The sequence below is a fragment of the Colobus angolensis genome, unplaced genomic scaffold, assembly GCF_000951035.1.
Source record: "Colobus angolensis palliatus isolate OR3802 unplaced genomic scaffold, Cang.pa_1.0 Scaffold130, whole genome shotgun sequence".
In the NCBI taxonomy this organism is placed as follows: domain Eukaryota; kingdom Metazoa; phylum Chordata; class Mammalia; order Primates; family Cercopithecidae; genus Colobus; species Colobus angolensis.
The window spans coordinates 4,075,694-4,091,013 of NW_012114253.1; the positions used below are offsets into that span (position 1 = coordinate 4,075,694).

Consider the following 15,320-nt stretch of genomic DNA (forward strand, 5'->3'; position numbering starts at 1 on the left):
ATCCCTGCTAAGAACCCTGACTCTACCCTTTGCGCTCATCCTGACTCCAGTTTGCTCCATCTCCTCCCCCTCTCCATAGGTGTCCTCAGCCCGGGAACCCTATTCCAAGGCTCTCACCACACCCAGGTCTGCAAGGGCTCTACAGAAGAGCCCCCACCAAGCCTTACCCAGCGTGACCTCTGCCTGCATGGGCATCGACAGTGCCGGGTGCTTGACCTCGCAGCTGAAGAGGGCCTCGTTGTCAATCTGTGGGTTGAGGGTCCAGGTGAGCAGGGCGCGTACTTCCACAGTGCCGTCGCTGCTCGGGGTGCGGCTGTGGCGCAGGAAGTAGGTGGGCTCGGCGCTGTGGACCCAGCGGGGGAACTCACGGCTCACGACCGTCTCTGGTATGTTCTCTGTGGTTGGCTGGAGGAGGATGTTGGGATCTGGGGTCAGGCCACGGGAGGGGCGCTCCGTGTAGGGTCGCCCACCCCGGTTCTCGGCGTCCAGGAGGGACAGTGACTTCTGCATCTTCGTGTCATCCAGGTCACGGTGCAGAAGGCTGCGGAAGGGCCTGCTGTCCTGGAGGGGGCCGGAGCTCGCAGCTGGTGGCTCTGATAGGGGTACTGCGTCGATTGGTTCCCCATCTCGTTTGAAATAAACCTGCCATTGCAAGGAGGGTGTGGAAAAAGATTTTGTGCTACTAACTTCAACCTCCCGGTGGGCTCTCCGATGAACTGGGCACAGGAGGCCAGTTCTTCCAGAGCATAGCAGCCTAGACAGTCGCCCACACCCCACTCCTTTCCCTCCAGCACCGCTAAGAACTATGAGCCAGTGTGGTATAATGGGAACATATGCAGGCCCTTTGGGGCAGAGGCTTAGCCCAATCCCATCATTTACCAACTGGTGAGGTTTTTTGAGCCTCAGTTTCTTCACTTGTCAAGAGAAGAATAAGACACCTGCTTCATGGGGCTGTTGGATGTGTCAGTGGAACCACGTGGGAAATGGGGACCTTGGCCTACACCATGGCGGCCACCTGGGGTCCAAGGGCACCATTCGGGGAGGGCATGGGGATGAGGGAAAAATGGAAGGCACCAGAGATTGAGAAGTTGGGAGAGGACGAGGAAAGAAAGAGTCTGTGTGCGCGTGTATTTTGGAGATGGAAGGCAGAAAACAGGTGCATGTGTGGGAAGAAGTTAGGTGTGGGGAGGAGGTGAGAGCAAACATCTCCTCGCTTTCTCTGCTAATGGGAGCTCAAGTTTTGCGAGGCAGTATTTAATTTAATTTGCCGTCTTTTTATTTCGGTACATGTGCCCAGAGGCCTGTGGGGATTAGATGTATTTTTAATAAATCAGATAAATAAACTGATAGGGGGCCAGGAAAGGGAAAAGTGGGATGCAGCTCTCTGGGACACAGGTGGGGGAGCGGAAGGAAAGTGTGTGGGGGGAGGGGCTGCAGGGGGGTGAAGGAGGTGGGAGGGGATGGGGGGTATGAAAGGTGGGATTTTTGTCAGAGTTTGTAACGCCAATGAAGAGTCTCTTATGCACGTGATAGCCTGCATTGGGTTTTTTCCCCCATTTATTTTCTTCTTTTCCTTTTTCTTTTTGAAAAGTGCTTTAAATGCAGGTTTGTAATTTATATCAAAGAATTTCTTTAAAGTTCTGATGTCTCAGGCAAACATAAGATGCCTGGGATTTGGGGAGATGAGGTTCTTTTGCATGTTTATATCTGAATATTTTATTGCCGTGTCGCAAATGTCAGGGCAGGCAGACAGGATGGGTAGGAGGGGGGTCTTCCTGTAGTCCTGGGCTGTGAAAAGCCTTTCTTTGTGCCTTTCAGGAAAGGACTTTCTGTTTGTGAGAAAAAAAACAGCTTTCCTGATTTTAGGGAGACTGGACCTCTTTAGGGCCTCCAAAGGAGAAAATCTGGAGTCATGTCCTGCTTTCAGCAACTGGCTTTGAAGCTACCTTTTTTGGTCCACTTCCTAGGGACTGAGGCTTGTCTCTCTTCCCCTGCCCACCACCCCACCTGTGTCTCTACACCCTTGCCCACTGCCCCACCTGTGCCTCTGTGCCCCTGCCCCCTGCCCCACCTGTGTCCCTGCACCTCTGCCCACTGCCCCACCTGTGTCTCTACTCCCCTGCCCACCACTCCACCTGTGTCCCTGTGCCCCTGCCCACTGCCCCACCTGTGTCTCTGCATCCCTGTGCCCCTGCCTGCTGCCTCACCTGTGTCTCTGTGCACCTGCTTACTGCCCTGTCCTGGGCCTCTACATACCCATTTACCACCCTGCCCCAGTTCCCAAGGCAGGGCTGGCCTAGATTCCCAAGGCCACACCATTGGACCATGCCTGGGAGACAGTTGGGTCTGGAATGAGGGGAACCATTTGGCTCCCGTCTTGAACTGTAACCCTACATACCCATTGCTCTAGCTCCACACCTTGCCAAATCCTAGTACTGTATGGAACTCATAGGATCAAGACACACAGTGTTATAAAATGTCAAAACTGCAAGGGTACGTAGCTCGAAGGTTCTCCACACGGGCTTCATGGAACCCTACGGGTTCTAAAGTGGTGCTTCAGGAGTCAGTGAGAGTGACTTGGTCTCTCTTCACTTTTAAATGTCATACATATGAGGTTTCCCTGTACACCATTTAGACCAGAAGGGTCCTTGTGCTTCTAAAAAAGCTGAAAAACAAATATTGTCCAGCCCCTTCAACTTCGTTGCAGAAACAGAGGCACAGGTGGGGAGGGGGCATTTCCTGTTCACCGTTGTTCGGTGAGTACAGCATGGCCCGGACCCCAGCTCTCCAGACGCTGCACCTTCTACCCTACCCCCTTCAAGAGGTCATGAAAAATCTCATGAACTGCACGGACAAATATCTAAGAAACTACGCTGGGTCTAATAAGTTGGTGAAAAAGGCATTTCCTCTCTTCCCTCCCTTCCTTCTCTCCTTTCCTTCTCTCCTTCCATCCTCTCCCTCCTTCTTTCAGATGGGATTCCCGATGATCACGTGGGCTTCTGGGAAGGCCAGTGAACCTGGAGCTAGAGACACAGACTTGAGACTCAGCTCTGTCAGGAGTGCCACGGTGACTTGGGACGAGCCCCTTTCCCTCTCAGGGCCCCCTTTCATTTGTCTCCGTTGGACTCAATACTGGGGTTGGCATGCTGCATCCTGGGCTCCCCGGAAGACCACTCCTGCTGTGAAGTTCTAGGACTCTGCCTCCAGGAGGAGTGGGGGTTCTCAGCATGGGGAGATGGGGAACAACAGGGCCACATGGATGTGTGGGCCGATCCGATGGGTAAACGGGATCAGACAAAGGCAGATGGGGACAGAGTCAGCCTTGGCCAACCACTCCCTCTCCAGGCTCAGTGGAGACACCTACAGCTGGACCAGCCCCGAAGCAAGGTGGTTCAGCAGATGGGAAGGAGCTGGGCACTCCAGGGATACTCACCATGGGCGCTGGTTTTCCTCCAGACACGATGCAGACTAGCGTGAAGTTCTGGGCTTGGTAACGGCTGAAGGGGGCTGGTGTGTCAGCGGCCACCACTTCAATGGAGGTGGGAGGAGCTGCCCCAAAAGGAAGCACAGGAAGACAAAGACTCAACTGGGAGATTCAGGAAGAGTTCACTGATGACCTAAGATGGCCCAGGTCCATGTTGGGTGCCGGGGGTGGGGGAGGGCAGGTGTTGTCGAACTCCAGGGGGTGCCATTGGCATCCATTACAGTGAGGAAGACGTCCTTGCTAGGAATATAGACAAGAGCCCTGTCCTCCTGGAGCTTACAGCTTAGTGCAGAAGACAGACAGGAATCAAGAGATGGCACAGATCAAAGTGTGAAGTGCATCAGATCTCCGGAGGAATCACGGTGTGTTGAGGGGACTCTGCCCGAGCCTGGAAGTTCCAGGCAGACGCTGCTGAAGCAGCCACATTGCTGCTGTGATCTGAGGTCACAAGAGTGGGTGGGAGATAGCGTGGCAGGTAGAAGGAGCTGAGTTTTAACACCTTGAGTTTTAACAAACCCTGAGATTCCCAGCCTCTAAAGTAGCTGGGACCACAGGTGTGTGCCATCATGCCTGGCTTATTTTTGTGCCAGGGCCTGGCAGTAGGTTGGCCAGGAGAGAGCGGAGCAGGCCAGGGGAAATGTGGTGCCCAGCGGGGCTGGGCATATGGGCAGGGCACAGAGCATGTGGCATGTTGTCAGGGGGATTATGACTTGAACTGGCATGCCGGAACAGGTTGTGACATTTTCAGGATTTCTGTGAACCAGCAGTTAACCGTTTGTAACTTGTCACAGTGAGTATTTTCACATCACAAAAAACAGCAACTGCTGCACTTTGGGGCTTTTTCCCTCCTTCTTCTGCCCTAGGCCCCAGAGGGCTGATTCATCTTTAAAGCATGGGTTACGGGTTTTTCTTCTTTATTCTGAGAGCAATGGGGAGCCACTGAAAGTTTTCAGTGAGAGCAGTGACATCGTCTGGCTTGCATTTGGAAGAGACTGAAAACAGAGTGGGAATTTCAGCTAGGGAAGATGGTACCATACACTCGGATGGGGGCATCTGGACAGTTATTTGTGGCCAGGAGTCTTTCCTTCCTTCCTTTCTGGAAGTTGGCTTGTTTTTGATGGCCACCCCTCCCACCCACTCAACCTCTCTTCTCTCCTCACCCACTGCCCCTGGCTGGTTTGTCAAAACCCTTGCTCCCAGACACTATGGGGCATCGCAAGGGGTAGGGCCTGGGCCATCAGGCACACTTGGGTCTGAATCCAGCTCAGTCACTACCACCTCCATGTGCTTGGGCAGGTCACCAAAACTGTGAGCCTCAGTCCCCCAGTTTGCTAAATGGGAATAACATTAATACTTGGCAGACATTTTTGCAGGACAAAACCAGATAATGCATATGAAAGGCTTAGCAAATGGTAGGAATTTGCTATTATTGTGATTTCTGATATTATTTCCCTAACTACCTCATAATCAGCAGGACAGGAGCCAGAATCTTAGAGCCTTGCTTGGGAAAATCTGTCAATTCTGACTTACCCAGCCTTGGGCCATGCGCAGGGAGGGAAGCAGAGAAAATAAAGAGGTATGGGCCTTTCCTTCCTGCAGGAGGTTTTCACTCCAGTTAAGTTTAATTAAATTCGACAAACATTTCCTGACACCTACTAGGTGCTGGGAATGATGCCAGGTGCTGCCAGGAGGTGCCCAATGATGAAACAGGTAAAGCATTACAAAGTTCACAGTCAGGTGGGGGCGACAGACACTCAGGCAACTCTGTTTCAAGGCCTAGTGAAATGAAATCAGGTATGAGTCATTCATTCATTCATTCAGGGAGCCAACTCATGCTGTCGGCAAGAGAAGCAGAGCACACAGAAGACAATGGGAGAACAATAGACGGAGTATTGTAATTAAGCGTAAGATCGCATAAAACAGATGGTAAGCGGGATAGGAATTCCGAGAAGGGAAAAATACACCAGAACACGTCAATTACCTAGAAATTGCAGATTCTGCAATCTAACTTTTTCAAAACTCAACCGAAAACCTGGATCCCACACAAGAACCCACAACGGCTAACACTTAGGAATCGGGACCTGTTCTGAGTTCTTAATGTATGTGCATTATTTCCATCTTCACCATCAGTCTACAAGCTGGGTTTATTTATTCCCATTTCACAGATGGGGAAACTTAAGAGGTGAAGCAACATGCTCAAGCTCACAGTGCCAGTATGAGGAAGAGTCAGGATTTGAACTCAGACCGTCTGACTCTAGAGCCCAGCCGCTGACATGAAGCTGAGCCACCTCAACCTTTGGGAAGAAAAAGTGAGCTTGTATCTACTGGTGCCTTTAGATGTAAGTACACATTTGAACCACCAGGAACATTCACCTACCTTCCATGGATGCCTTATAATCCAATTCCATCAGGAACGGATGCTGTGGGTGGCTCCAGTTACTCAGTTACCCTAAAGATCAGTGACCTCTGCAGTTAGAGCTTAGCATAAAACTCTGGCATGGCTGGTGATGGCAGGTGAGTAGGTATCAGGATACCCTCCAAGAATCCTAGAGGTTCAGAACCAGGCAGGTGGCTCCTTTAAAATCACTCATTCATTCTTTCTTACTTTCACTGAGCAAACGGAGATCAGACACCTAGAATCTTCATGAGAGGAGAGTACTGCTCTTTCTTTCTTTCTTTCTTTCTTTCTTTCTTTCTTTCTTTCTTTCTTTCTTTCTTTCTTTCTTTCTTTCTTTCTTTCCTTTTTTCTCTTTCCTTCTTCCCTCCCTCCCTCCCTCTCTCTCTCTTTTCTTTCTCTCTCCTTCCTTCCTTCCTTCCTTCCTTCCTTCCTTCCTTCCTTTCTTCCTTCCTTCCTTCTTTCTTTTTGGCAAGGTCTCACTCTGTTACCCAGGCTGGAGTGAAGTGGCACAATCATGGCTTACAGCAGCCTTGACCTCCTGGGCTCAAGTGATCAATTGTCCTGCCTCAGCCTCTCAAGTATCTGGGACCCCAGGTGTGTGCCACCACTCTTGTTTTTTTGTTTTGTTTGTTTGTTTTTAGTTTTTGTTTGTTTGTTTGTTTTGTAGAGCTAGGGTCTTGTTATGTTGTCCAAGCTGGTCTTGAATTCCTGGCCTCAAGTGATCCTCCCAATTTAGCCTCCCAGAGTGTTAGGATTACAGGTGTGAGCCACTGTGCCTGGCTTCTGAGAGGTTTGCTTTGAAGAGTAAATGTGATGGCATGTGTAAATTACCTGCAATGCAGGGTAGCAATTTTCACTATTTGTAAGACTATAAATAAGGGAGGTAGTATAGGACAATGGCTAAGGAGGTGGGCTCTACATCAGACCAGCCAAATTTCAAAGATCAGCTGTACCACTTACTGGCTGTGTGACCTTGGGCAAGTTACTTAACCTCTCTGAGCCTGGTTTCCTGATCTGAAAAATGGAATTATAAGGTATTTGTGAAGATTCAGTAATGTAGTGCCTGCAAAGTGTTTTGAAAGTGCACCCAATTACATATTAGCTGTGCTTACTGTCAGTGTGATTTACTAACATTCTTATTTGAGCCTCCTTGCTAAGGACTGGGAGAATAAAGCATGGTTGTACCTTTGGGGCATTCACAGTTTAGTGAGGAGATCAGAAAATGCCCTAGAGTCGGGCTGTCCCATAGAGCAGCCACTCACATATGCAGCTGGGGAGCACCTGAAATGTGGTTTGTTCAAGTTCACATGTGCTGTAAGTATAAAACTGAAGTCTTAGTTTTTTAAGAAGAGTGTAAGATATATTGTAAGTGTAACATGTTGACATGATAATATTTTGGATATATTGGGTTTAATAAATATACTACTAGAATTAATTTCACCTTTTCTTTTTTAAACTTATCTTAATGTGGTTATTAGAAAACTTACAGTGACATACGTAGTTTACATTATGTTTCTCTTGAACAATTCTGGTCTAGACCTTCCATTTTGTAAGTAAGCAAACTGAGATCAGAGAGAGACACAGGTTTGGCTGCAATCATACCCTAAGTCAGTGGCAGAGCCTGGAATGGCCCCTAACCTTCCAAATCCTGGCTAGGGTTCTTTGCACAGCATGGTGCTTACACTCCCCACCCCTCCAAGTATTCACACACACACACAGGAGATCTGCACCTGAGTCACACGCACCACCCACACAGACCCTGACTGGAGCTGTGTTCCCATCCCTAGTTATATTTCTGAGCAGGTGTTAGCAATATGTATAGTTAATCAGGCTCGTAAGACAATAACAGATTTCAGTTGTATGGACGATGACATAGCAGAGCTGTTAATATCAGCGTGGACACCTCAGGCTTCCCACACCCTCCCCATCAATATACTCCCCAGTCAGTGAGTCCTAGGAAAATGTCACTCTGCGTCTCACCTCCTGTCTCCCGGTGGATGGCTCTGCGTGCCAGCAGTCAGGGAGCCATCTCCATCCAGGAGTCCCTGGCTCCTGACAGATGCTTCACCCTGCACATCACTATTAACATCTCCCTCTTCTTTTCTCTTTCCTTTCTCTTGACCAAGTATGGCATTCCTACCCACATAGCCCAATAAAAGTCAGTTTCAGAGCCTCAGAGTCTACAGCCTTCCTTCACTTAGGCTTCCCCTATTACACTCCTATTCCCACCCAACTCCCCCTCTCCACCTCCTCCTCCACCTCATTCCCATCCCCATCCCCACCTCATCCCCCATCTACATTCCCATCCCCATCCCCAACTCATTCCCCACCTCCGTTCCCATCCCCATCACCACTCCTACCCTCATCCTCATCCCCACCCTCATCCTCATCCCCATCCCTTTCCCCATTTCATCCACATCCCCACCCCCGTCTCCATCTTTATCTCCTTCCTTATCTTTATCCCCATTTCCACCCTCATCCTCACTCCACCTTCATCTCCAACTCCATCTCCTTCCTCATCTTTATCACCATTCCAAACCCATCTTCATCTCCGTTCCCGTATCTGCCGCCATCACCAACCTCATTCCCATCTCCATCTCCTCCCCCATCTTTGTCCCCATCCCCATCTTAATCTCCTGCCCCATCTCAATCTCAATCTCCTTCTCTATTCTTATCTTTACCCTATGCCCATCTCCATCTGTGTCTCTATCTCCATCCCATCCCCACCCCCAGCCCCTTCCCCATTCTCATCTCCATTCCCATTTCTATCCCCACCTCCACTCCATCTCCATTCTCATCTCTGTCTCTATCCTCACATTCAGCTCCATTTCTATCCCTCCCCATCCTCAATCGCCATCCCCTATTGTCTCCTCATTTCTGTCTCCATCTCATGACCGACTTCAACTCCATCTTCTGCCCCATCTCTATCCCCACCTCCATTCCTATCACCACTTCTATTCCTGTCCCCACACTTATCTCTACCACATCTCTATCCCCATCTCTAACTCAGTTCTCCTTTCTGTTTCCATCCCATCCCCAACCCCAATGCCATCTCCATCCTCATCGCCATTCCCATCCCTGTTACAGTCTCTGGCCAACCAAGATCAAAAGCCAGCAGCTTTTAATGTGCCCTATGCCTGGGATAGATCCCATGCCCCAGGACGTGTTCAGTCAAAGGTGGAAGATCAGCTGTGAACACAGATATCAACTCTACATGACTTCCTGGACAAGAATAATCCCAAGTAGAAAGTCAGGTAACAGAATGAGCAGTGTAAGGTGAGGCCACCTGCCTGTGTTCTACTGTATTCACAGGAGATGCAAAGACTCATCAACAAAGGCCCCTGGCTCACCAATCTCCCTCCCACTCTTCTGTTATCACCTTTAGACAATGATGTCCAGTGCTCCCACCATCAGTGCCTCATTTTTGTGGCCTTGGAGGCTGTGTTTTCTAAAATGCATGTGACAGTGCAATGCTCTCTGGGGCGTGTGTGGGGGGTGGGAGAGTAAACATACCCATCACACTCATCAGCACCTTTCATCTGAAATGACCCTTCTAGGAAGAAAGAGACACCAAGCAGGCATATTTTGCTTGGGGAAGAATAAACAGTAGTCATAGTTGTAGTAGTAATAGTAAGAATCTAGGCCAGGTGCAGGGGCTTATGCCCATAATCCCAGGACTTTGGGAGGCTGAGGCAAGTGGATCACCTGCGATTGGGAGTTCAAGACCAGCCTCGCCAACGTGGAGAAACCGTGTCTCTACTAAAAATACGCAATTAGCCGGGTGTGGTGTTGCATGCTTGTAATCCCAGCTACTCAGGGGGCTGAGGCAGGAGAATCACTTGAACCTGGAAGGCGGAGGTTGCGGTGAGCTGAGATTGCACCATTGCACTGCAGCCTAGGCAACAAGAGCGAAACTCCATCCCAAAAAAAAAAAAAAAAATCTTGACATGGGCAGAGCTTCATAGTTTACAAACCACTTCCAGACACGTTATTCCATTTGCATAACACCAGACCTGGGCAGTAGGAAAGGCCGACCCTATTCTATAAGTCCACTATGATGATCAACCAGGGCACCACCATAAAACTCCCTGGAATCCACTGATCCCTGCCCCCACCCCCAACCAAACCAGTTGACTTTCTAGTTTATTTTTTCACTTTGCCTTAAGAGGAGAGAATTGCTGCTAGAAGTTTCCATGAATAATTTTTTCTAGCATCGGGAAAGAGAAAAGTGGCTTCCCATCTGACACAGCTGCATGTCACAGCCAACCTCCATCACTCCTATTCCATGGCCACCAAGGGAGGCAGGAGTTGAAGTTATTTTAGACTCAACAGTTAACATCGACACAGGGAGGTAATGGTCGGATGATCGGTTTTATGAAATTAACTCTGAAATATTGCCTGTCTTTATCTTGAAAGCAGAACTTTATTTCGGTCATCATAACTCACTTTGGAGACAATGCGGCAGCTCCTCTTGGCTCTGTAAATCATCCCGTGGCCTTTGAAATTTGGGAACACAAACCTGATCTGATATAAATCTCAGAATCATTGGAGAGGGAAATCCGCCCCACGCCTGTGTCAAACTGTGAGTACTAGAGTTAAATTCTCTTTCATGAGGTTCACTCCCACTTCTCTCAGGGTGCTGACTCTAATACAGTCAGACCAAGGTTCTAGCCCAGGCTCTGCTCCCAACGTCCCGTAGAACTTAGCGCAAATCAGTTGATGCCTCTGGTCGTCTGTCTTCCCATATATCAAATGAGTTCAATAAGACATATCCTGCCAGCCTCTTAGCTTCCAGGGTTTTTGAGAGGAGAAGCAAATGGAAAAATAAACATAAACCTTCTGTAAGGATAGCAAAGTGCTGAGCAAACAGGAAAGCTTTAATTATATTACCTCTCCAATGGCCCACGCCCCTCTCTTGGCTGAGAACAATGTATAGGGGAATTTCTTTCCCTCCCAGGAGTAACCATTGTCTTGAGGAAGGGAAAATCTCTCCAGCTCCTTGGGTACCACTCTGCGAAGGTGCTTAGCACACTCTGGCTCCCAGTGTCATTCATCATGGGGTGGTAATCAATTAGGTTTGGGGGAGGGATTGGGGAGGGGAGAGACAAGTTCAAAATTATATTGTTTGCAAAAAATCCATTCTTTCCTCTCAGCATGCCTGCTCTATTGACTGCCTTCCTTTTCAATCAGCTCTTAGTCATTACACCATATTTCACAAAAGAAGAAAATCACCTTCTTAATATAAAAGTGTCCATGAATATAAATGTCCCTCCATGTTCCCTACTTTAATTTCTTTCTTTTTTTTTTCTTTTGGTTCCACACATCTTAGTTTCTTCCCCATCACCTCCACTAGTCTCGTTCTCTGCTCCTTCAAGAACCTGCTCAAAAGAGCACCTCCTCTGGGAAGCCCTCCCTGCTTCAGCAATGCTGAGTTGTCTGTGGTTCCCTCTTCACTTTACTCATCTCCTCTGTGCCCTGCACACACTGGGCCTTCTGCTGCTTAACTCCACCTCATCCTTTAAGGCTGGCCTCTGATGGTGCCTCCTCCAGGCAGCCTTCCTGGGTTTTTCCAGACAGGGTTAGAGCCTGTCCTCTGGGTGCCTGGAGCACCCTGTGCTTGTCATACTCCTTGCTGCTTGTTATTCTGTTCTGGGTCAATGTCTGTCTCCCACTAGAGTGTGTGTTTCCTGGAAGTTGGAGCTTTGTCTTTCTTCCACCTAGCCTCAAAACTAGTGTCACCCAGCCATGCAATAGGGGTTCAATTTCAATGTCTGTTTGTTTTCTTCATTTCTCCCAGCACAGGAAAGCACATAGACCGTCTGTGGAAGAAAATTCCAGAAGACCCTGCAGTGCTATGGACCTTGCTCCCTTCTTCAACCTTACACCTTGACCAATACCCTCCCATCACCATGCTCCAGACACACTGAGATATTTTTCTCTTTGGGTCTATGAACATGCTTAGCTCTTTCCAGCCACAGGGCCTTTGCATCTGCAGCTTCCTCTGCCTGAAGTCCTTCACTCAGCTTTTTAGCCTGGCTGAGCCCTTTCAGGACTTTCAAGAAGCCTCAGCTCAAATGTCACCCCTCAATCTAAGCTAAGTTCTCTTTTGTTTTGGGCCCCAGCATTTCGTATATTTTCTTCACAGAGCACCTCATAGTGTATAATTATTTCACATATTGGTTCACACACTTCTCTTTTCCTCCAACACCCTCACTAGAATGTAAGCACCATGAGGGCAGGGAAGTCTTCTTACCTATTGCTGCAACCAAGAGCCTGGCACACCAGGATTTGCTCAATAAATATTTTCCAAGTGACTGAGTGAATAGATTGGGGGGAAGGGCCCAGGCATCCTCCCCTCCAATCCCTGCCCAAGTTGGAAAGGCTGAAATCTCCAGCCCCACCCTAAGCCCCTCTCTCCCAGCAGAGACCCAAAGAGACAGATTCCACTAGTGGGAGGGAGTCCCCGGCAAGAAAAAGAGAGAGGGAAAAAAAGTGCAACTCTTTGGTTTATGGGAAAATTAAATATTGAACTGAGTAGTAACAGCAGCCAAGGAAAAACAACAACAACAACAAAAAGCCCCCAAATGGAGCCGCCATCAGTAACAGGAGAGATAAACGCTGCGTCTGTGCTTATATGGGCTGCAATAGACCCTTTTATGTGGCAGCTGCAGAGCTGAATCTAACCCCACCCCCAAACTTGAAAGCGGCCATGGGAGCTCCTGTGCTTGGTGCAGTGGTGAGGGGTGGGGGGCCCAGGGTCCAGGTCATTGCCAGAATCTGAGATGGGGGCCATTCTGGGTGGAGCGGGTTCATGAAGTCCCAGTAGCTGCGGGCATCATCCACCCACACCGCCTCCGCTCTGCAGGGAGGTGCCTGGAAGCACCCGCTCACCTGTCTTGCCCCTCCTCTGCCAGCTGTTGTGCTTTCGCAGTGGTAGAAGATAAAATTAACAGCCCCAACTGGAGGCTCTGGCTGGCTGCTCTGGGCGAACAAGGTGGGTGCTGCAGATGGGGAAGGCAGCCTTCTAGGCTGTGAATCAGTGAAGCTGGGCAGAGCAGACCCAACGGAGGCTACTGCTGGTGGAGAAAAAAAATGCCACACACCTGTAAAGAAAGGGGTGTTGGGCAGCCCAGGCCACAGGTTTTGTGTTGGATCTAGATTTGTATTCTAGCACTGTTTTCAAGACTAGTCCTTTAACCTGGTGGTTCTCCAAGTGTGTTCCCTGGACCACCAGCATCCGAATCATCTGGGAACTTATTAGAAATGCAAATCCTTGATCCTCATTCCAGACCTGCTCAACCTGGGACGGGGTGGGGTCCAGCAGTCCCCACCCTGAGCTTTAACAAGTTCTGAGATTCTAATGCAAGTTCAAGTACGTGGACCACTGCTTTAATCTATGTAAGCTTCAGTTAGTGCATCTCTAAGTGAGGGTCATAAATGAGGGTCTAAATGAAGGTCACTGCACTTGATGGTGCAATTGTGTGAACTAAGGGCTTGGTTCATGGTAGGTGCTCAGTAAACAGGAGTGAAGATGGTTACTGATAGAAAAAGAAAGGCTTGGGGGAACTGGAGAACCTTAGTCAGGCTACCCCAGGCCTCAGCAGAGGGGCACAGGGGAGAACTCGCTGGAGCCTCCCTGGCCCTATACACTGATTGGGTCAAAGGACTGCAAATCTCCAAAGCTCCACTCCCCACAACCGGTGCAACTGTCTACTCATGCCTTGACTGGCTACTTGTCAATGTCTCCAGTTTTCTGATTGGCCCCCTAGGCCTCTAGGCCCATGCAGACCCTCTCTGCACCTGGAGTTTTGCTGGCTGGAAACAACCTGCCCCGCAGCCTGCGACTGCCTCCGCTCTGTAGTTTATGTGGCAATAGAGAGAATGTGTTTAAGCCCCACGACAGGTGCCGTGTCTGCAGAGATGAAATCTATGGGGTGTAACATGAATCTGTTTTAAATAGCAGCAAAGCTAGCCAATTTGGCGAATGTTTTCAATATATCCGAGAGGTGAGTATTACACACATGGGCAATTTCACCAGGTACGATACTTGCAACTTTATGAGAGAAGCCTCTGGAAGCCCACGGAAGCTTGGGGAGGCAGGTAGGGAGGCACATTCAAGAACTGGCCAGCGGCAGAGCACCAGCTCCTTATGAGCTGTTGTTCGTCCTCGCCGCGGAGAGCAGTAGGCTGGGCTTGGAGGCTGTGGGTAGACCCCTCTTCATCTTCCCCCAGCGTCCAAAACCACTGTCCCTTCCAGGAAAATTGTGTCCCTTCAAACTCTGGCCTTGGCTTTCTGAGGCTTAGAACTGAGCTTAACCCTGGCCTTGAAGGCCTAGGGCCTGGGGAACCTGGCTCCGAGGTCACAGCCCTTCTGCTTAGAAGCGGTGTGTCCTCGAGTCCATTGACGGCTTCCTGCCCACCCTACCCACCCCCCGCCCCCATAGAATGAAGATGGCACGGGTGGCTGTCTCATGCGAGGGTGCTTGTGGGGAATGAAGTACTGCCACTTAGCGAGCAGAAGAGTAATTCTAGTTGTTACGGCTTTTTTAGTTTATTATTGTGTCTGGGGAAAAGGTGTCAACCGAGAGTCAGGGGACTGAAGATTCTGTCTCAGCTTTGCCATGGACTTTCTCTGTGACTTGGCCATCATTTTCCCCTTCCTGGGTCTCGGTTTCCTCATCCAGACAGTTAGAGGTGCAGAACACGGTGTCGAAGGGCCCACCTATCCTCTAAATTTGGCAGTGGTAAGAAGGCCTCATGCGTTTCCACAGCTCAGTGCTCTGAGCCACTCCCAGCCTCTGGACCACCCGCAGCACCACTGGGCCACTCCTGCCGATCTCCCTGCCCCTACCTCCCACCGCACTCACGGCCTGGCTCCGAGCCTTCCTTCAAGCAGGAGATTTCCCGGGGGACAGTGTGGCCGCCGTCTTTCCTGTCCTTTCAGCATTTTAGGATTGATTTTGTGAGTCAGAGAGCAAGTAAATCATTCTTGCCGCTTGCTCCTCATAAGGCAATTTCCAGGGGAGATGAGGAGTTTGAGAGAAGGGTGTTTTTTGGGAGGGAGAAGGGTTTTTTTTCTCCTTGACATTGTACTCTGCAAATTTCTAAACCTACCAAAAAGTTCAAGTAATTGTACAATGAACATTCATGCACCCATCACTCAGGTTCTGTAATAAACATTGAACTCCATTTGCTTGATTGAATATCTCTTGGATTATATCTTTGTAAAGAGCAGGGTGGCCGGGCGCAGTGGCTCACGTCTGTAATCCCAGCACTTTGGGAGGCCAAGGCGGGCGGATCACAAGGTCAGGAGATCGAGACCATGGTGAAACCCCGTCTCTACTAAAAATACAAAAAACTAGCCGGGTGAGGTGGCGGGCACCTGTAGTCCCAGCTACTCAGGAGGCTAAGGCAGGAGAATGGCGTGAACCCGGGAGG

General features: G+C 49.5%; 1 protein-coding gene across 1 annotated transcript in view; it reads right to left on the reverse strand.

Moving 5' to 3' along the window:
* Positions 1–15,320, reverse strand: part of IGSF21 (immunoglobin superfamily, member 21) — a 101,519-nt gene that overhangs the window by 12,574 nt on the left and 73,625 nt on the right. The window contains exons 4-5 of the mRNA XM_011934049.1: positions 3,434–3,549; positions 168–642 (exon numbers count right to left, since the gene is read on the reverse strand). Coding sequence (XP_011789439.1) covers positions 168–642; positions 3,434–3,549 — 591 coding nt within the window. The remainder of the gene's footprint in view (positions 1–167; positions 643–3,433; positions 3,550–15,320) is intronic.